Source organism: Loxodonta africana, chromosome 10 (genome assembly GCF_030014295.1).
Source record: "Loxodonta africana isolate mLoxAfr1 chromosome 10, mLoxAfr1.hap2, whole genome shotgun sequence".
Lineage (NCBI taxonomy): Eukaryota > Metazoa > Chordata > Mammalia > Proboscidea > Elephantidae > Loxodonta > Loxodonta africana.
In genome coordinates, this window is record NC_087351.1 from 28,235,294 (window position 1) to 28,257,558 (window position 22,265).

Sequence of the window (22,265 nt, forward strand, 5' to 3'; positions counted from 1 at the left end):
AATTGATTAAATTTATTTTATTTAATTAATTAATTTAAAATGAGAATTGAGAGAAAATAAATACTAAGTAAAATACTTAGGAAAGGAACATGGATGGGCAAAAAAATCTATTCTAACTAAAAATGTGAAATATATGATGTCATTAAAAAAAGTAAACCGCAAATTTGGGAAGTGGGACTGAAAAGCTATAACAAATGTGAATAAAGAAGACTTCACAGAGCATAATATGAACTGAATTTACAACAAATTGGTTCAACTATTTCTCAAGTAAATGGTACATTCGTAAATTGAATTTAGCACATATTGGTTCAACTAGTTCTCAAGTAAATGGTACATTTGTAATTTAGACTGGGACTTAATGAATTACTCATATGCAAGTACAAGTTGAAGCTGAAGAAAATTAAAACAAGTCCCTGAGCACCAAAATACAATCTTGAGTATATCCCACCTGAATTTAGAGACCATCTCAAAGGTAGATTTGATGCATAGAACATTAATGACTGAAGACCAGACGAGTTGTGGGATGACATCAAGGATATCGTACATGAGGAAAACAAGGTCATTAAAAATACAGGAAAGAAAGAAAAGATCAAAATCAATGTCAGGAGACTTTAAAACTTGCTCTTTAATGCAGAGCAGCTAAAGCAAGTGAAGAAATGATGAAGTAAAACAACTGAACAGAAGATTTCAAAGGGTGGCTGGAGAAGACGAAGTAAAGTATTATAATGAAATGTGCCAAGACCACGAGTTAGAAAATCAAAAGGGAAGAACACGCTTGGCATTTCGAAAGAACTGAAGAAAAAAGATTTAAGCCTCGAGTCACAATACTGCAAGATTCCCTGGCCAAAATTTCATATGACACAATCTTGCTTGCTGAAAGTGAGGGGATTTGAAGCACTGACTGATGAAGATCAAAGACTACAGTCTTCACAATGGATTGCATCTCAACATAAAGAAAACAAAAAGCTTCACAACTGGACCAATAAGCAGCATCATGATAAACATAGAAAAGACTGAAGCTGTCAAGGATTTCATTTTACTTGGATTCATGATTAACACCCATGGAAGCAGCAGTGAACAAATCAAAATACGCATTGCATTGGGCAAACCTGCTGGAAAAGACCTATTTAAAGTGTTGAAAAGCAAAGATGTCACCTTGAAGACTAAGGTGTGCCTGACCCAAGCCTTGGTGTTTTCAATTGCCTCATATGCACGTGAAAGCTGGATGATGAATAAAGAAGACAGAAGAATTGACGCCTTTGAACTGTGGTGTTGGGGAAGAATATTGAATATGCCATGGACTGCCAAAAGAATAAACAAATCTGTCTTGGGTGAAGTACAGCCAGAATGCTCCTTAGAGGCAAGAGTGGTGAGACTATGTCTCACATACTTTGGGCATGTTATCAGGAGGGATGAGTCCCTGGAGAAGGACATTATGCTTGGTAAAGCAGAGCATCATTGAAAAGAAAGAAATCACTCTGTGAGATGGTTTGACACAGTAGCTGCTGCAATGGGCTTGAGCATAACAACCATTGTGAGGATGGCGCAGGACAGAGTAGTGTTTTCTTCTGTTGTACATAGGGTCACTATGAGTCGGAACTGAATCAATGGCACCTAACAACAACAACAACATGGGAAAAATATTGAACAATGCAAGAAGCATCAAAAGAAGATGGAAGGAATACATAGAGTCACTGCACCAAAAAGAATTGGTTGATGATATTAAACCATTTCAAGAGGTAGCATATGATCAAGAATCAATGGTATTGAAGGAAGAAGTCCAAGCTGCTCTGAAGGCATTGGTGAAAAACAAGGCTCCAGGAATTGACAGAACAACAACTGAGGTGTTTCAACTAATGGATGCAGTGCTGGAGGTGCTCATTCATTGATGCCAAGAAATTTGGAAGACAGCTACCTGGCCAACTGACTGGAAGGGATCTGTATTTGTGCCCATTCCAAAGAAAGGTGATCCAACAGAATGAAGAAATTATCAAATAATATCATTAATATTACATGCAAGTAAAATTTTACTGAAGATAATTGAAAAATAGTTGCAGCAGTACATCAACAGGGAACTCCCAGAAGTTCAAGTTGGATTCAGAAGAGGGCATGTAACAAGGAATATCATTGCTGATGTCAAATGGATCTTGGCTGAAAGGCAGAGAATACCAGAAAGATGTTTACCTGTGTTTTATTGACTATTCAAAGGCATTTGACTTTGTGGATCATAGCAAATTATGGATAAGATTGTGAAGAATGGGAATTCCAGTACTTTTCATTGTGCTCATGTAGAAACAAGGAAAACCAAGAGAAGTCATTGGAACAGAACAAGGGGTACTGTGTGCTTTAAAATCAGAAAAGCTGTGTATCATGGTTCTATCCTTTCACCATACTTATTCAATCTGTATGCTGAGCAAATTATCAGAGAAGCTGGACTGTAAACGAAGAAGAATGGCACATCAGGATTGGGAGAAGACTCATTAACAACCTTCAATATGCAGATGGCACAAACTTGCTGGCAGAAAGCAAAGAGGACTTGAGGCGCTTGCTAATGAAGATCAAAGACTACAGCCTTCAGTACGTGTTACTCTTCAACATAAAGAAAACAAAAGTTCTCACAACTGGACCAGTGAGCAATAACAGGATACATGGAGAAAATATTGATGTCAAGGATTTCATTGTACTTGGATCAACAATAAATTCTCATGGAAGTAGCAGTCAAGAAATCAAACAATGTGTTGCACTGGGCAAATCTGCTATAAAAGACCTCTTTAAAACATTAAAAAGCAAAGATATCACTTTGAGGACTAAGGTGCATCTGATCCAAACTTTGGTGTTTTCAATTGCCTCATATGCATTTGAAAAGTGGACTATAAATAAGACTGAAAGAAGAATTGATGCATTTGAATTCTGATGTTGGCAAAGAATATTAAATAAACCATGGACTACCAGAAGAACGAAGAAATCTGTTTTGAAAACAGTACAGCCAGTTATGCTCCTTACAAATGAGAATGGCAAGACTTTGTCTCATGTACTGTGGACATGTTATCAGTAGGGACCAGTTCTTGAGAAGGACATCATGCCTGGTAAAGTAGAGGATCAGCAAAAGAGAGAAAGACCCTCAACGAGTGGCTGTAATGATGGGCTTAAGCACAGCAACTATTGTGAGGACGGTGCAAGATGGACCAGTGTTTCATTCTGTTGTGCATGGGATTGGTTTGAGTCGGAACTGACTTCAGGGCACCTAACGGCAAGAACAATTAATGAATTGGTGTTCATTTTTTTTTATGAGCTCTCTTTCATTTTATAGACTTGTGCTTCTAATCCAATAGTGTAGTGTATTTATTTAATTGCTGGCAATTCATAGCTTCTGAAACAATTAGAGTACAAGTTTGTCTGGCACTCAAAAGCCAGTTGTTATCTTTCTTGCATCAGGATTACCTAGAGGTGTGAGTTTTAATGAAAATAATAAATTAGATATTTTATTAAGTGTATACATAAATATTGTCACCTATCAAGAGTCTATAATAATACAATTAAATATGGAGACTTTAAAACTTAATTGACCTTGTGATGCTGACTGAAATAAGGGTGTTGTTATTAGGTGCTGTCTAGTCAGTTGTGACTCACAGCGACTCTATAGGACAGAGTAGAACTGCCCTACAGGGTTTCCAAGGAGTGACTGTTGGATTTGAACTGCCGACCTTTTGATTAACAGCCAAGTTCTTAACCACTATGCCACCAGGGCTCTGAAATAATTGTGTAAGTAATGCAATAGCTCAAGCCTAGCTCCTGGTGGCGTAGTGGTTAAGTGCTATGGCTGCTAATCAAAGGGTTGGCAGTTCAAATCCACCAGGCACTCCTTGGAAACTCTATGAGGCAGCTCTACTCTGTCCTATAGGGTCGCTATGAGTCAGAATTGACTCGACAGCACTGGGTTTCGCTCAAGGGCATAAAAACCTTCCTGAAGCTCATTAACTGTATTTGAGTTAAATAAAGGTGGTCAATGAAGGTATAATGATTCATCTTTCTATCTCTTTTTTTCTTACAGACTAAAATAGGAACAACAACAAAAAACTCTGTGGGTAATATATAAACTAAAATGTCCAATGATATTTTCCTGTTCATCTTTCAACTGTGTTTTGATAAAAGCTCTCTACATTGACTGAACATTAATATTTCATTCTATCTTGTACTTATATACCTACTTCCATTGAGAAATTGATGTGATGTAGAGAACTGAATAAAATAAGTGACTCAATATATAATATTGATTATGTCTGTGCTCAGTAGAATTTAGAGAGAAATGCCTATTTCTTATGCCAATAATGTCACTGCTACCATTCATGAATTCATTCTGTTGGGTTTCCTGTGTAGTCAAGACTCCTTTTTATTGTGTTCTCCATCATCTACATCATGACCTTGCTGGGCAATGGGGCTATTATCTGTGTTGCGTGGTGGGACCAGAAAGTCCATACTCCCATGTATATCTTATTGGCCAACTTCTGTTTCCTGGAGATCTGCTACATCAGTTCCAATGTGCCCAACATGTTGCTCAACTTCCTCTCCAAGACCAAAACCATCTCCTATAATGGCTGTATCCTCCAGTTCTACATCTTCCTCTCTCTTTGTGCCACAGAGCTATTCTTTCTGAGCCTCATGGCATTTGATAGGTATGTTGCCATCTGCTGTCCACTACACTATCCCATCATAATGACCAAGAAAGTCTATGGAAGCCTTGTTGCTGCCTGCTGGGTGGGTGGCTTCCTCTGGTTACTGACACCTGCCACTCTTATCTCCCAAGTTCCATTTTGTAGTTCAAATATGATTGATCACTACCTGTGTGATCTGGGGGCAATGCTGGCCATCTCATGTGTTCCTGTTCCCAAAACAACTTTGACTTGTAGCATTTTCAGTGTTGTGATCCTGTTCATCACTTTGTTCTTCATCCTTTTGTCCTACACTCTGGTCCTTCGAACTGTGCTTCAGCTTCCCAAAGGTTCAGGTAGCAAGAAGGCCTTTTTCACTTGTGCTTCCCACCTGGTTGTGGTGTCCCTATTTTATGGCTCAATCATTGTGATGTATGTAACCCTAGGAGCAGCCAACCAGCCCGGGATGCAGAAGTTCGTGACCATGTTCTATTCGATTGCTACTCCACTTTTAAACCCTCTGATCTACAGCCTCCGGAATAAAGAGATGAAACTTGCCCTGAGGAAAGCTCTATGTAAAATTTAAAAACTATTGCCGAATGGGAGAGACCTTGGTGAAATAAAACTCTTTTTGAGTCTTGTTGTGAAGAAATCAGGAGAATTATGATTAAAAGTAAGAAAATGTACTAAATTTAGAATACGTATTTTCATAGGAGGATTCTTAAACAGGATGTTAGCATAGATTTGACTCCTATGTCAAATCAGAATGTTACCTGCTGAAAATTTATTGAAGTACACATTTATATTTTATTGGTTTGAGTATGCTGATATTTTTAATAAAAAGGAGCAATTAAAATTTCATTCAGATAGTATTCTTAATGCATCTTGTAAATAGGCATCATTGAGAGTTTGGTGAGACCTATACCATCTTCCCATGCACATACTGCTATATTCATAATATTTTACTTACCATTTCAGAGAGTTCACAAACTCCCTAAAGTCATGGGCCCTTTAGGGAGTTGAAAATTTGTTTATCAAAAAATTCTATATATTAAAGAATTAAATGTGAAAAGCACAAAGGAGAACTTTGAAGGGAAGAACTTTTGCAATTTAAAGGTGATGTTAGTAATCACCAAGGAAAAGATCAATATACACATCAACTTGTAATGAAATATTTTTCTATGTAATAAAAAATTTTATTCTGCAAACTGTGAAAGTATATGCAGTCAATATGACTTACAAAGGGTGGATGTCTATTCTATTTGTTAGGTTTTCTTTCATCTGAGAATAAAGAAATCCCAGTGGACAAATAGGGTTTGTTTCAAGCAACAAGGTACCAAGTGCCAGGTGGTCTAACTCTGGTACTGTGATTCAGTGATGCCATTGAGAGACCATGCTTTGTCTACTTTGGTGCTCTGCAATCTTCATTAATAGCTGTTGCATCTCCAAGCATCATACATGCAGGAAGAAAGAAACAGAAGATATATCACCAAAAGTCTTCTGTGTGCACTTCACTGACTTGAACTGCATCACCTCTTCATCCCCAACTATGAGAGAGCCTGGGAAGGTGAATTTTAGTTTCCCAGTTTCCTTCATAGAGAAGTGAGAAAGGAATTAGAGTGGGCATTGAAGAATCCAACTTAAAATATCAGCCATACTATTAAGAACTTACTTTAATCAATTTTAAAAAATGTAATTTTTCTACATGTAAATTAGCAGAAGCCTTATGTGGTCAACTGACAAAAGTAGAACTCTACCTTGTTAAGTGTTGAAAATATCCTCACTAGCAATCAAAAAATTGGAATTTAAAACTTGAATGAAACATTTTTTTTCTGTCAAATGATTAAAAAATACCCCACCCCTGCATGTACACACACACACACACAAACACACACACTCACACCACAGACACTCACCACATATCATGCTGCTGAGAGAATAAATTGCAACGATCATTTTGATTGCAATGGTATTATATATCAAAAAAAGTTCCTATGTTTTACCCTTCAATGTAATAATTTACTTCAAAAAATTTGTCCATAGGAAATACTATAAAATAGAGATTTACAGAAAAATTTGATAATTAGTGAATTATCCATTTTTCATGTATGTAGTTAATGACAAGTATTAGAAAAGGATAAAGAAGTTAGGTGTCCAAGAAAGGTAAAAAATGCCTCCTTCTAAATCAAAGAGTTTCTCAGTCAATAAAAAGAAGGTATACAGCTTCATGAACTCCTATCGTGTGCCAAGCAGTATACTCTGTATTGATGATTCATAGATAGGAATAAGATACAGTCTTTGCTAACTCCAGACACCTGAAAAATTAACCGAATTGCCCACTCTTCAGATCTGACAGTCAGGTCTGCCCTCCCCCTGAAGTGCAGAAACACTCCTGAGCTAAGACTAGATCCTGCCTTGTGGGAAAAGCTTTCTGCACTGTGAGCAACAGTTTCCATGTGACTGAGCTCAAGGAGGAGGAGAGATCATCCTCTGCTTCTATTCTAAGGAGATGTAAAGGGTAAGGCAGAGATGTCCAATAGAAAAATAAGGTGAGCTACAAATGTAAATTATATATATAATTTAAAATTTTCTAGTAACCACATAAAAAGAAAAAATAATAAAATAAATTTTAAAATTCTATTTTATTATTTTTTTATTTTATTAGCCCAATATTTCAGAAATATTTCACCATATAATCAAAATAAAAAAACTTAATGAAGTTGTTTCCTGTTCTTTTTTTTATACTAAGTCCTTGAAATCTGGTGTGAATTTTATCCTTACAATACACTCTATTGGACTAGCCATACTCCGAGTGCCCAGTAGTCACATGTAGCTGGTCATTACCATATTGCACAATGCAGGTCTAAGGCGGTCTATGTTTTCCTTTGAAATGGGAGTGGGTGGGATATGGGAGTGGGGTGAATTAGGCCTAGTAGACTGGGAGCATTCATAAGTAACCTTAGATAAATGACTTAATGCATTTTTTAATTCTCTTTCCTTTCCCCTCTATTTTCTTCCTCCAAAGGGAGATTAAACTTCAAAATATGACTTTTAGAAAGGAGGGAGGGATAAAAACATGAAAATAGAAAAAAAGACAAGGAGGAGTCACTTTCTGCTTCCAGTGGAGTCACATCAGGGCCAACTTTGGCAAAAGGGAGCAATGGAAATAGTGCTGATGCTCTCCATAGCCAACTGTGCAGGGATGCTATGAGGGTTGAGGGGGAGGGAGAGCAAGAGTGTTTGCTCTGGGCCCAGCAAAGCTCTGTGACTCCCTCTTCAGTCTTGCTGATGGTGGTGCATAGACCCATGGAACTCTGGAGCCTGCAAAGCGTTCTGAAACTCCTATCATTTGCCAAGCAGTATACTCAGTACTGATGATTCACAGATGGGAATAAGATATGATCCTTATTCTCAAGGAATTCTTGACTTATGGAGGGACAGACATGCTAACAATTGCAATTTAAAAAAGTGTTAAGAGAGAGAAAGGCCTAGGTGTTGTAGGAGCACTGAGGAGTGTTGGACTAAGAGCATAAATTGAACATGTGTGGGTGGGAAATGTCAGAGAAGGATTCACAGAGAAGCTGAAATTTCAGCTGAGTCTTGAATGATGAGTAGAAATTTTCTACATAGAAGGCAGGAGGGTGGTGAAGAATAAAGCAACAGGAGAAGGAGTAGCATACAGAACTGTTCTAATGTAGGGTGAGTTTGGGGTTCCTGAAAAGAAATGAGTTTAGAAAAAGCAGGAAGGGTCTAGATAGGCAAAAGAGGTTGAACTTGATCCTATAGGTGAGAAAGAAGTATTTAAGGACTGAATGCAAAGAAGTGACAAGATCAGATCAGAATTTTTGAAAACAACATCTTTATGTTGACATTCTGTGATGTTTAATGTCACAATTTAGCTTCTTCTCCTTTTGTCAAAGGTGTTGTAAGAAATAAAATTCGCTTTGAGAAGACAATTTCAAATTAATTGTATTGTCAAAATCCTCTGAGAGTTTCACAATTCCCCTTGAAAATACTGCTGACATCTCAGTGTCTCACAAAGTCAAGACAGAAAATGTCTACCTTAAATTAATATTGTCAGAATTTAAGGTTGATTAATGACTTGGTATTTCCATTGGGTTGGCATTCAATTAAAACTGTGTTTTATTTTTAATTGTACATGCCCAAAATGAAACTCTTGGCCTTTACACACCAGAGAACCCAAGCAGTGCAATATCCCTGGGGCCTCCACTACTATTTGGCATCTGAGCATAATTTGAAAGTCTGTGTTTGCAGTGTATTTCCGTGGAGGCTTTTTTGTCTTTGTGTATAGAATGTGTGACAAAATCTGTGTTAAGAGTCAAATAACTCCTAGGAGCCAGAGAAAATTACACATTATGTAGTTAAGAGGTCAAACATATGCAAGAATATAGAGTCTATCTTGAGCAATTTAAATACAAAAATTCTCTATGAAATCTGTGATTTATGAGGTGTAAGGAGAGTTCTAAGTATAGTAGCCCGGTTTTATAACGTATCTAGAGAGTCTGAGGGATCGTGTATCCATCATCTGTTCTCAAATAGAAACAGAGAGAGGCTATCCACAAAGAAAACTAACAAATCTACCCATCAAAATAAAAACGAAGAAAAACATAAAGACTTAGCATACACAAAATTAGCAGTAATGAAAAAGATGAAAACAAAATACATAAAGAAAAATGACTCAGCACAGAAAATTAAGTGGAACAAAGAAACTCAACACCACACACACACACAAAAAATCCAAATGACGGTACTAAACTCATAAAAAAATATATAAATGGACCATATGCACCAGTAAAGAGACAGAGAGTGATAGAATGGATAAAAAACATGATTCGCCTACATGGTACCTACGAGAGACACACCTTAGACTCAAAAACACAAACAAAAATTCAAATGATGGAAAAAATATATCAAGCAAATAATCGAATGAGAGCAGGAGGGGCAATATTAATCTCTGACAAAACAGAAATTTTGTAGCAAAATCCACTACAAAAGGTAAGGAAGGACACTATATAATGATTAATGGGTCAATATACCAGGAGGAAATAACCATAATAGATCCACACTCACCCAATGACAGGGCTCTAAGTTACATAAAATGAACTCTAAGAGTGTTGAAAAGAGAAACAGACAGCTCCGCAATAATTGTAGGAGATTTCAACACACCATTTTGGTGAAGAACAGAACATTTAGAAAGAAACTCAACAAAGACATGGAAGATCTAAATACCACAATCAACCTGATCTCATAGACATATACAGAACACTCCACCAAACAGCAGCCAAGTATATGTTCTTTTCCAGCACACATGGAATACTCTCGAGAATAGATCACATATTAGGCCACGAAGCAAGCCTTAACAGAATCCAAAACATTGAAATATTACAAAGCATATTTTCTGATCATAAAGCTGTAAAAGAAGAAATCAATAACAGAAACAGCAAGGTAAAAAAATCAAATACATGGTAACGGAACAACACCTTACTCAAAAATTACTGGGTTGTAGAAAAAATCAAGGATGAAATAAAGAAATTCATAGAATCAAATGAGTATAAAAACACACCTTTCCAGAACCTTTGGGAAACAGCAAAAGCAGTGCTCAGCAGTCAATTTATAGCAATAAATGCACACATCCAAAAAAGAAGTATTGACCAAAATTGAAACATTAACCCTACAACTGGAACAAATAGAAACAGAGCAGTAAAAGAAGCCCTTCGGCACCAGAAGAAAGCGAATGATAAAAATTAAAGCAGAATTGAATGAAATAGAGAATAGAAAAACAATTGAAAGAGTCAACAAGACCAAAAGCTTTCCTTGAAAAGATCAACAAAATCGATAAACAACTGGCCAAACTGACAAAAGAAAAACAGGAGAGAAAGCAAATAACCTGAATAAGGAATGAGATGGGTAATATCACAACAGCCCCAACTGAAATACAAAGGACCACAACATCCCCAGACTCTTTGATAGCCCAACGTTGGAACCATTCTTGAAACCAACTCTACAGACACAGATTGGCCTGGACAATAAGATAATGATGCTGGTGAGGAGTGAACTTTGTGGCTCAAGTAGACACATGACACTACGTGGGCGACTCCTGTTTGGTAGTAAGATGAGAAGGAAGGGGGTACAGGAGCTGGTTGAATGGACATGATGAATACAGGGTAGAGAGGAGGAATGTGCTGTCCCATTAAGGGGAGAGCAGTTGAGAGTGCATGGCAGAGTGTGGATGGCTTTTTGTATGAGAGACTGACTTGATTTGTAAACTTTCATGTAAAGCACAATAAATAAATTTTTTAAAAAAGGACCACAATAGTCTACTATGAAATATTGTACTGCAACAAATTTGAAAACCTACAGGAAATGGACAAATTTCTAGAAACACACTAGCTAACTAAATGAACACAAACCGAGGTAGAAATACTAAATGAACCCATAGCAAAAGAAGAGATTGAAGAGGTAATTAAAAAAAACTCCACTACCTGCCCTCTCTCCCGTTGCCAAAAAAAAAAAAAAAAGCTCTGGCCCTGAGGGCTTCACTGGAGAATTCTAACAAACTTTCAGAGAAGAGTTAACACCACTACTACTAAAGGTATTTCAGTGCATAGAAAAGGAAGGAAGGAATACTCCTGAATTCATTCTATAAAGCCAGCATAACACTGATACTAAAGACACCACAAAAAAAGAAAATTACAGACCAATATCCCTCATGAACATAGAGGCAAAAATCCTCAACAAAATTCTAGCCAATAGAATTCAACAACATATCACAAAAATAATTTATCTTGACTAAGCAGGATTCATGCCAGGTATGCAGGGATGATTCAACACTAGAAAAACGATCAGTGCAGTCCATCACATAAATAAGACAAAAGATAAGAGCCACATGATCTTATTAATCAATGCAAAAAAGGCATTTGACAAAGTCCAACAACCATTCCCAATAAAAACACTCAGCAAAATAGGAATAGAAAGGAAATTCCCTGACACAATAAAGGACATTTATTCAAAGCCAACAGCCAACATCATTCTAAGTGGAAAGAGTCTGAAAGCACTCCCCTTGAGATCCAGAAACAGACAAGGATGCCCTGTATCATCACTCTTATTCAACATTTTGCTAGAAGTCCTAGCCAGAGCAATAAGGCAAGAAAAAGAAATAAAGGACATCCAAATTGGTAAGGAAGAACTAAAAGTATCCCTATTCTCAGATGATATGATCTTCTACATAGAAAACCCCAAAGAATACACAAGAAAACTAGTGGAACTAATAGCTATCAGCAAAGTATAAGGATACAAGATAAATATACAAAAATCAGTTGGATTCCTCTACACCAACAAAGAGAACTTCCAAAAGGAAACTGCCAAATCAATACAATTTACAATAGCCCCCAAGAATATAAAGTACTAAGGAATAAACCTAACCAGAGACATAAAAGACCCACACAAAGAAAACTGCAAAACATTACTGCAAGAAACCAAAAGAGACCTACATATGTTGAAAAACATAACATGCTCATAGATAGGAAGACTCAACATTCTGAAAACGTCAATTCTACCCAAAGCCATCTATAGATACAATGCAATCCTGATTCAAATTCCAACAGCATTTTTTAATGAGATGGAAAAAAATCACCAACTTCATATGGAAAGGGAAGAGGGCTTGGATAAGTAAAGCATTATTGAAGAAGAAGAACAAAGTGGGAGGCCTCACGCTACCTGTTTGAAGAAACTCCTACACTGCCACGGTAGTCAAACGAGCCTGATACTGGTACAACAATGGATACATAGACCAATGGAACAGAATTGAGAACCCAGATGTAAAGTCATCCACCTAAGAGCAGCTGATATTTGACAAATGTCCAAAATCCTTTAAATGGAAAAAAGGCAGTGTCTTTAACAAACGGTGCTAGCATAAATGGGTATCGATCTGAAAAAAAAAAAAAAAAAATGAAACAAGACCCATTTCTCACACCATGTATAAAAGCTAACTCAAAATGAATCAAAGACCTAAATACAAAATCTAAAACAATAATGGTCATGGAAGAAAAAATAGGGACAATGCTAGGAGCCCCAATACATGGCATAAATAGTATACAAACCATAACTAACAATGCACAAGCACTAGAAGAGAAACTAGATAACTGGGAACTACTGAAAATCAAACACTTATGCTCATCAAAAGACTTCACCAAAAGAGTAAAAAGAGAATCTACAAACTGGGAAAAAATTTTTAGCTCGGCGTATCTGATAAAATATAATCTCTAAACTCTCCAAGATACTGCAACATCTCAACAACAAAAAGACAAATAACCCAATAAAACATGGGCAAAGGATATGAACAGACACTTCACCAAAGAAGACATTCAGGCAGCTAACAGATACATGAGGGAATGCTCATGATCATTAGCCGTTAGAGAAATGCAAATCAAAACTACAGTGAGATGCCATCTTACGCCATCAAGACTGGCACTAATCCAAAAAACACAAAATAATAAATGAAGAGGTTGTGGAGAGACTCGAACACTTCTGCAGTGCTGGTGGGAATGTAAAATGGTACAACCACTCTGGAAAACCATTTGGTGTTTTCTTAAAAAGCTAGAAATAGTACCATAAACTGAAAAAAAATAAAAGCCTGTTGTCATAGCGTCGATTCCGACTCAAAGCAACCCTGATGGACTGAGCAGAACTGACCCAGAGTTTCTAAGGAGTGCCTGGTGGGTTTGAACAGCTGACCTTTGGTTAGCAGCTGTAGCTCATAAACACTAGGCCACCAGGGTTTCCAGAAGTACCATATGATACAGCAGTCCCACTCCTTGGAATATATCCTAGAGAAATAAGAACTGTCACATGAACAGATATATGAACATCCATGTTTATTGCAACACTGTTCACAATAGCAAAAATATGGAAACAACCTAGGTGCCCATCAGCAGATGAATGGATGAACAAATTATGGAACATACGCAAAAAGGAATACTAAGCAATGATAAAGAACAATGATGAATCAGAGAAACATCTCACAACATGGATGAATCTGGAGGGCATTAAGCTGAGTTAAATTAGTCAGTTGGAAAAGGACAAATATGGTTATGAAACCACTATTATAAGAACTTGAGAAAAGGTTTAAACACAAAAAAAATGCATTCTTTGATGGTTATGAGGATGGAGAAGGAGAGAGAGGAGAATTCACTAACTAGAGGGTAGACAAGGATCATCTTTGGTGAAGGGAAGGATAACATGCAATATAGGGAATGTCAGCACAACTGGGCCAAAGCGAAAGCTAAGAAGTTTCCTGAACACATCCAAACACTTTGAGGGACAGAGTAGCTGGGACTGGGGCCTGGAGCCTGGGCAATAGTTTCTGGGGACATCTAGGTCAATTGACATAACAAAATTTGTTAAGAAAATGTTCTACATACCACTTTGGTGAGTGGAGTTTGGGGTCTTAAAAGCTTGCAAGTGGCCATCTAAGAAGCATCAATTTGGTCCCAACCCACTTGGAGTAAAGGAGAATGAAGAACACCAAAGACACAAAGAAAATATTAACCCAGGAGACAAAAGGTCCACTTAGACCAGAGACTCCACCAGCCTGAGACCGGAAGAACTAGATGGTGCCCGGCTATCACCAATGATCGCTCTAACAGAGAACACAACATAGAGTTTCAGACAGAGCAGGAGAAAAGCGCAGAGCAGAACTGAAATTCATGTAAAAAGACCAGACTTAATGGTCTGACAGAGGCTGGAGAAACCCCTGAAACTATCGCCAGCAGACCCTCTGTTAACCCAGAACTAAAACCATTCCAAAAGTCAACCCTTCAGACAAAGATCAGATTGGACTATAAAACAAAAAATAATACTCATGAGGAGTGTGCTTCTTAGTTCAATCAGATACATGAGACCAAATAGGCAGCTCCTCTTTGGAGGCAGGAGGAGAAGGCAAGAAGGGACAGGAACTAGTCCAATAGACACATGAAACTCGGGATGAAAAGTGGGAGTGTGCTGTCACATTGTGTGGATTGCAACTAATGTCACATAACACTCTGTGTATAAACTTTTGTATGAGAAATTAACTTGAGCTGTAAACTTTCACCTTAAGCATGCAAAACAAACAAACAAAATCCTCAAGCTCCTTAATTTTTTCTTATTTCTGCTCCACAGGTTTTAGCTCAAGTTAAAGGAAGAAATGACTATGCTTGCTGTGAATGCAGATAGGCAAAGACCTGAATCTTTAAATAAATCGTATCTGAATAAAATCTAACGGTGATTTATAGGTAAATTTATTCACTGGTCTTCCAGTAGATGCCCAGTATTCACAAAAATGATTAATTTCCTCTTGTTATTTTAAAATTAGATCTTTCAAGAGCACAAATCTCCAAATAAATAAATTTTGATATAGTCACGCACAGATTTTCTCCCACTAGTCTGTCAGTTTGTCGTACTGTGGGGGCTTGCTGTTATGTTGGAAACTATGCCACCAGTACTCAAATACCAGCAGGATCACACGAGGTGGACAGGTTTCAGCTGAGCTTCCAGACTAAGAAAGACTAGGAAGATGGACCTGGCTGTCTGCTTCTGACCACCTCATAAAAATCTCATGACTAGCAGAGGAACTTCATCTGATATTGTGCTGGAAGATGAGCCCCACAGATTGGAAGGCACTCAAAACATGAAGCGAAGAGCTGCCTTCTCAAAGTAGAGTCAACCTTAATGACGTGGATGGAGTCAAGCTTTCAGAACCTTCATTTGCTGATGTGGCATGACTCAATATGAGAAGAAACAGCTGCATATATCTATTAATAATCAGAACTTAGAATGTACGAAGTATGAATCTAGAAAAACTGGAAATCAGAAAAAAGGAAATGGAACAAATAAACATCGATATTCTAGGCATGAGTGAGGTGAAATGAACTGGTATTGGCCATTTTGAATAGTACAATCATCCAGTCTACTATGCTGGAAATGACACCTTGAAGAGGAATGGCGTTGTATTCATTGTCCAAAAGAACATTTCAAGGTCTATCCTGAAGCACAATGCTCCCAGTGATAGGTTAATATCCATATGCCTACAAAGAAGACCAGTTAATACGGTTATTCAAATTTACAAACCAACCACTAAGGCTAACGATGAAGTACCTGAAGATTTTTATCAACTTCTACAGCCTGAAACTGACCAAACATGCAGTCAGAATGCATTGATAATTACTGGTGATTCAATGCAAAAACTGGAAACAGAGAAGAAAGATCAGTAGTTGGAAAATAGGGCCTTGACAACAGAAGCAATGCTGGAAATCACATAATAGAATTTTGCAAGACCAATGACTTCTTCATTGCAAATACCTTTTTCACCAACATAAACAGCGATTATACATATGGACCTCGTCAGAAGATATACACAGGAATCAAATCGACTACGTCTGTGGAAAGAGATGATGGAAAAGCTTAATATCATCAGTCATAACAAGGCCAGCGTCCACTGTGGAATAGGCCATCAATTGCTCATATGCAAAAAGTTGAAGCAAATTAGAAGTCCACGAGAGCCAAAGTACTACCTTGAATATATTCCACCTGAATTTAGAGATCATCTCAAGAAGAGATTTGACTCATTGAACACTAACGACAAAAGCCTGGACAAGTTGTGGAAGGACATCATACATGAAGAAAGCAATAGGTCATTAAAAAGACAGGAAAGGAAGAAAAAGATCAATATGCGTGTCAGAAGAGATTCTGAAACTTGCTTTTGAACACTGAGTAGCTAAAGCAAATGGAAGAAATGATGAAGGAAAAGAGTTGAAGAGAAGATTTCAAAGTGTAGTTCGAGAAGACAAAGTAAAGTATTATAATGACATGTGCAAAGACTGGAGATATAAAACCAAAATGGGAAAACATACTCAGCCTTTCTCAAGCTGAAAGAACTGAAGAAAAAATTCAAGCCTCCAGTTGCAATATTCTACTGGGAAAATATTAAATGAAGCAGGACGCAACGAAAGAAGAGGAAAGGAATACAGGGAGTCACTATACTAAAAATAATTAGTTGATGTTCAACCATTTCAGAAGGTAGCATATAATCAGGAACCAAAGGTACTGAAGGAAGAAGTCCAAGCTGAACTGAAGGCATTGGCGAAAAACAAAGCTCCAGGAATTGTCGTAATACCAGCTGAGATATTACAACAAATGGATGCAGTGCTGCAAGTGCTCAACCCACTTATGCCAATGCCAAGAAGTTTGGAAGACAACTACCTGGCCAACCGACTGGAAGAGACCCCAAGAAAGGTGATCCACTGAATGTGGAAATTATCGAACAATATAATTTATATCACACACAATCTAAATTTTGCTGCAGGTCATTCAAAATCAGTTGCAGCAGTACATTGACAGGGAACTGGCAGAAATTACAGCCAGATCTGGAAGAGGACGTGGAACAAGGAATATCATTGCTGATGTCAGATGGATCTGGCTGAAAGCAGAGAATACCAGAAAGATGTTTACCTGTGTTTTATTGACTATGAGAAGGCATTTGACTGTGTGGATCATAACAAATTATTGATAACATTGCCAAGAATGGGAATCCAGAACACTTAACTGTGCTCACGAGGGACCTGTACACAGATCAAGAGGCAGTTGTTTGAACAGAAGAAGGGGATACTGCGTGGTTGAAAGTCAGGAAAGTTGCACATCAGAGTTGTATCCTTTCACCATTTCTAGTCAATCTGTATGTGGACCAAATAATCTGAGAAGCTGACTATATGAAGAAAGTGGCATCAGGACTGGAGGAAGACTCATTAACTACCTGCGTTATGGAGATGACACAACCTTGCTTGCTGAAAGTGAAGAGGACTTGAAACACTTACTAATGAAGATCAAAGACCACAACCTTCAGTATGGATTGCACCTCAACATAAAGAAAACAAAAATCCTCACAACTGAACCAATGAGCAACATCATGATAAATGGAGAAAATATTGAAGTTGTCAAGGTTTTCATTTTATGTGGATCCACAATCAACAGCCATGGAAGCAGCAGTCGAGAAATCAAAAGACACTTTTCATTGGGCAAATCTGCTGCAAAGGATCTCTTCAAAGTGTTGAAGAGCAAAGATGTCACCCTGAAGACTAAGGTGCGCCTGACCCAAGCCATGGCATTTTCAATCCCATCATATGCATGTGAAAGCTGGACAATGAATAAGGAAGACAAAAGAAGAGTTGATGCCTTTGAATTGAGACGTTGGTGAAGAATATTGACTATACCATGGACTGCCAAAAGAACAAACAAATCTGTCTTGGAAGAAGTACAGCCAGAATGCTTCTTAGAGGCAAGGATGGTGAGGCTACGTCTTACATACTTTGGACACGTTATCTGGAGGCATCGGTACTTGGAGAAGGTCATCATCCTTGGTAAAGCAGATGGTCAGTGAAAAAGAGGACAATCCTCAACGAGATGGACTGACACAGTGGCTGCAACAATGAGCTCAAGCATTACAGTGATTGTAAGGATGGCTCAGGACCCAGCAGTGTTTTGTTCTGTTGTACATAGGATGGCTTTGAGTCGGAACTGACTTGAGGGCACCTAACAAAAACGCACAGATTGTTTTCTGTATACATATATCAAAATGTAATGCTTGTTTCAATTGGTCATATTGTTCTTCTCCAAGCAATTTTTTTTTTTTTTTTTAGTGGATCATACATGAAAGAATCTTATTCATTGCTCATTAAAAATCCAAATGTATGTTCCTGATTAGCAGGTAATCACGCTTCATTTTGTGATTCTGGAGCTCCAGTTCTCTCCATCTTTGCCTTTAACATGTTTAAAACGTGATTTTCGTGGTCACCATGCTCAACTGCATCAGAGATTATCAAGGACTGTGTATGAGTGAGACCAGAAGTGTTGCACATCCATTTTCATCACATTCCACTGACTGGAACTCGGTACCATGACTGTACCTAATTGAAAGGGAGGCTTAGAAATGTAGTCTAGACTTGAGGAAGAGGAAATAGATTTTTCTGTGTCACACAATTGATTTCCTAAATTTCTTGGTTGAGAAACATCTACCCTACTGTTGGATCTATATATGGAAATAGGGGTTTTAAGGAAAAGAGTAGCAAGCGCTGTGAATGTCTGGGAATAGGATCATTCTGAATATAGTAGATGAAGTCTTTAAACTGCCATTTGGACAATAGGAATGGGAGACTCTGGGTCTAGGATGCCAAGCTTAACAAAGCTTGAAAGCAATGATGCATCTTATATGGAATAGCTTTGTTAGCCAAGGGGTAATTTATGATGGTCAGGAGAAGTAACTCTGGAGGAGGCACTACTATGTTAACAGTCTACAATCTGTGTGTATGTGTGTGTGTCCACACACGCATGTATGCACATTCAGGTAGTTCCACCTTCAGCATGATAATCACTGAAGAGGAAACACACTCAGGTCTGTGTGATGCCTGTTAATTGCCCCCATTGCTCCTGGGGTTGTGGTCTCCGGAGATGGGACCTCATAATCTGGAAGGGATAAATGATGGGGAATGGAGAGATGCTTGGCATGTTGTATTCCCTGAGTAATATCACAAGGGGATGTCTGTGAAGAAAGGAACGAAATGGTGCTTTACTAAAGAGCTAACATCTCAGACCCTTTGGCTACATTTAGGATACATGGGCACATGGAGCAGTAACTTCTGTCCTATGTCTCAGGGCCCATTTTGTTTCACATATTGATATAAAAAAGAAATATAAAATTTCATTATTATTCTATTACACAAGGCTTATTAAAAAAAAAGTCTTATTAGGCATAAAAATTTTTTTTTTGCATAGGATAAAGAAAATGTCTTTTGTGAAATTTTCATTTTGTCTCTGCAAATCGTCTTCAAAAGAATTGTATTCCTAGAAGATGAGAAAATAGGGAATTTTTCTTTTAAGTTATTGGAAATAATTGAGATGACTAACTGGATTGTTTATTGTTCTCTTTCTCACAGATGACAGCATAGCAAGTCTCCTCTGTGTGTCTTTGTAAGTAGTAGCTACTTGATTTCATGAAATATAATATTCAGATTGAAAAGATTTTTTTAAAAGTGGGGGAGGGGCTAGGGAACCAACTATTCCAACTCATGGCCACCCCCTGTGTGTCACAATAAAAGGGTGCTGCAGATGGAAGTAGATCATCAGGCCTTTCTTGCAAGGGACCTCTGGATGAACTTGAATGTCCATTTTGGTTAGCAGTTGGGTCTGTCAACCATTTGAACCACCTAGGGAATCCTTGCTAGTTTTATTACCCTGTACCAAATAGTCTTGCAAAATGCTAATTAGATAAAGCTCTGATTATCTTTGTCTTCTAGATCATCTCCTGTTTTCCATTGACTGACAAGCTAAGGCTGAACTAGTCACACTGGCATGGAGTTTTCTGCCATGTCGCTCCATCTTTGTCCCTTATAATTCGCCATTCTCTTACAAGTATTTTAACTTTCATTCTTTTGGACTCTTCCCAGATCAGAATTTCTTGTATCCTAAATCTTTTCTTGTCTCCATTATTGCCCTTGGAAAATTCTATCCTTTGCTGCCAAGGTCCATCTCCCACCCAAAAAGCCTTCCCTATTTTTTTCCAACTGCACACAATGTCCATGTTTCTGAAAGACAACAGAAAATTTTCTTTTGAGTTGTCACATCCTGCTGTGACTGCGTCAGTAGAAGCACCATGACGCAGGTGGAGGGATGTTAACCCCATAATCTATAGCAGCACTCCATGAAGATGCCTCAAATAAACATAAAAAATATTTTCCTTGGTATGCAAGCAACTAAGGTTTCAAGGCAAATGTCCTAACATCTTTTCCAACCAGATTTAAGCTCTTAAAATTCCTCTGTGTAGAAATCCTACAGCAACCTTGTAATTGTTTAAAGTAGCTTTGAACAAAAGGTATTTGGTATGAGCTCCGTAAGACCAGGGTTTTAGCTTGTTTTATTTATTGTTCTTTCTTTATCTCCTACTACCCCCTAAAAAACCAAACCTGTTGTCATTGAGTCAATTTGACTCATATCAACCCTATAGGACAGAGTAGAACTGCCCCACAGGGTTTCCAAGGAGTGGTTGGGCGGATTCTAACTGCTGATCTTTTGGTTAGTGGCCAAACTCTTAACCACTGCACCACTAGCTCTCCATCTCTTAGTACAGTGCCTGGCAATATTATATGCTCAATAAATGTTTATTGAATAAATGAGGAGGGAAAGGAGATGAAGAGGAAAGAGCAGCCAACCCTAATGATGTCACAAAGCCAAACTGAGGAGAAGAAACATATTTCTTCACTGGGAAGAAGAAAAGTAGTGTAAATATTTCTGTGGTTCTTACTATCCCTGCCACCTTCACAGGTCAGACCAATGAGGATCCTGAAGACCAGTAATATCTCTGGGTCTGTGAGTGAGTTCATCCTCCTGGGCTTCCCCTGCCACAGAGAGATCCAGATCCTCCTCTTTGTGCTCTTCTCCCTCATCTACCTCCTGACCCTCATGGGGAACTTGTCCATCATCTGTGCTGTGTGGTCAAGCAGGAAACTCCGCAAGCCCATGTACATCCTCCTGGCCAACTTCTCCTTCCTGGAGATCTGCTATGTCAGTTCTGATGTGCCCAAATTGTTGGCCAACATCATCTCCCAGACCAAGAGCATCTCCTATGCTGGCTGTCTGCTCCAGTTCTACTTCTTCTTCTCCATGTGTGCTGCTGAGGGTTTATTCCTATCGGTGATGTCTTTTGATCGATTTCTTGCTATTTGTAGACCTTTGCACTATCGCACCATAATGACCAATCATCTATGTGTCCAGTTAGTGGTTTTCTGCTGGACAGGTGGCTTTCTCTGGTTATTGACCCCTTTGTCCCTAGTATCTCAGGTGCCCTTCTGTGGTCCAAACACCATTGACCATTTTCTCTGTGATCTGACATCCTTACTGGCATTGTCCTGTGCGCCAGTATCTGGAACTACTCTGACCTGTGGTATTATTAGCTCTCTCATTATCTTCCTCACCTTTCTGTACATCCTTGGCACTTACTTCTGTGTCCTCAGAGTGGTGTTGCAGCTGTCTTCAGGCTCAGGGAGGCATAAGGCTTTCTCTACTTGTGCCTCCCACCTTGCTGTGGTGTCCTTGTTCTATGGCTCAGTCATGGTGATGTATGTTAGCCCAGGTTCTGGGGACCATCCTGGGATGCAGAAATTTGTGACCTTGTTCTATGCTTTGGCAACTCCATTCTTTAATCCCCTGATCTATAACTTTCAGAACAAGGATATGAAGGAGGCATTAAAGAACATTTTTGTGGGAAATTTCTGAAGGATTCAAAAATTGAGTTTAATATAACACATCATTGATGTTTAGAAAGGTGAAAGATCATGAGACAAATGAGATCACGTTGTTTTCCTTCATTTGAATCCATTTTCATCCATTGGGAAGATGGCTTTGAAGAATTCATTAGGCTCATGATTTAGTTTTAGGAAGCTATTTTTATTATGTTCCAGATATGTCTGGAATTAGATTGAATTCTGTATTTGAAATCCAATTTAATAAATTTTCATATTTTTCTCTATAAACTGAAATTCTGACTATTCTTTTGGTTTTCATTAGATACTG

At 38.1% G+C, this 22,265-nt stretch overlaps 2 protein-coding genes across 2 annotated transcripts; both read left to right on the forward strand.

Annotated features, from left to right (window-relative positions):
- The first annotated feature begins 4,416 nt into the window (after positions 1 to 4,416).
- Positions 4,417 to 5,235, forward strand: LOC100672971 (olfactory receptor 11H6-like). The gene has a single exon (XM_010602071.2). The coding sequence runs from the start codon at positions 4,417 to 4,419 to the stop codon at positions 5,233 to 5,235; it is 819 nt and encodes a 272-aa protein (XP_010600373.2).
- A 15,655-nt stretch (positions 5,236 to 20,890) lies between these two features.
- On the forward strand, positions 20,891 to 21,968 carry LOC111749135 (olfactory receptor 11G2-like). Its single transcript, XM_023542409.2, has one exon. The coding sequence runs from the start codon at positions 21,027 to 21,029 to the stop codon at positions 21,966 to 21,968; it is 942 nt and encodes a 313-aa protein (XP_023398177.2). The 5' UTR covers positions 20,891 to 21,026.
- The last annotated feature ends 297 nt before the right edge of the window (positions 21,969 to 22,265 follow it).

Coding starts and splice junctions, on each gene's coding strand:
- LOC111749135 (XM_023542409.2), top strand. CDS start 21,027: ATGAGGATCCTGAAGACCAGTAATATCTCTGGGTCTGTGAGTGAGTTC.
- LOC100672971 (XM_010602071.2), top strand. CDS start 4,417: ATGACCTTGCTGGGCAATGGGGCTATTATCTGTGTTGCGTGGTGGGAC.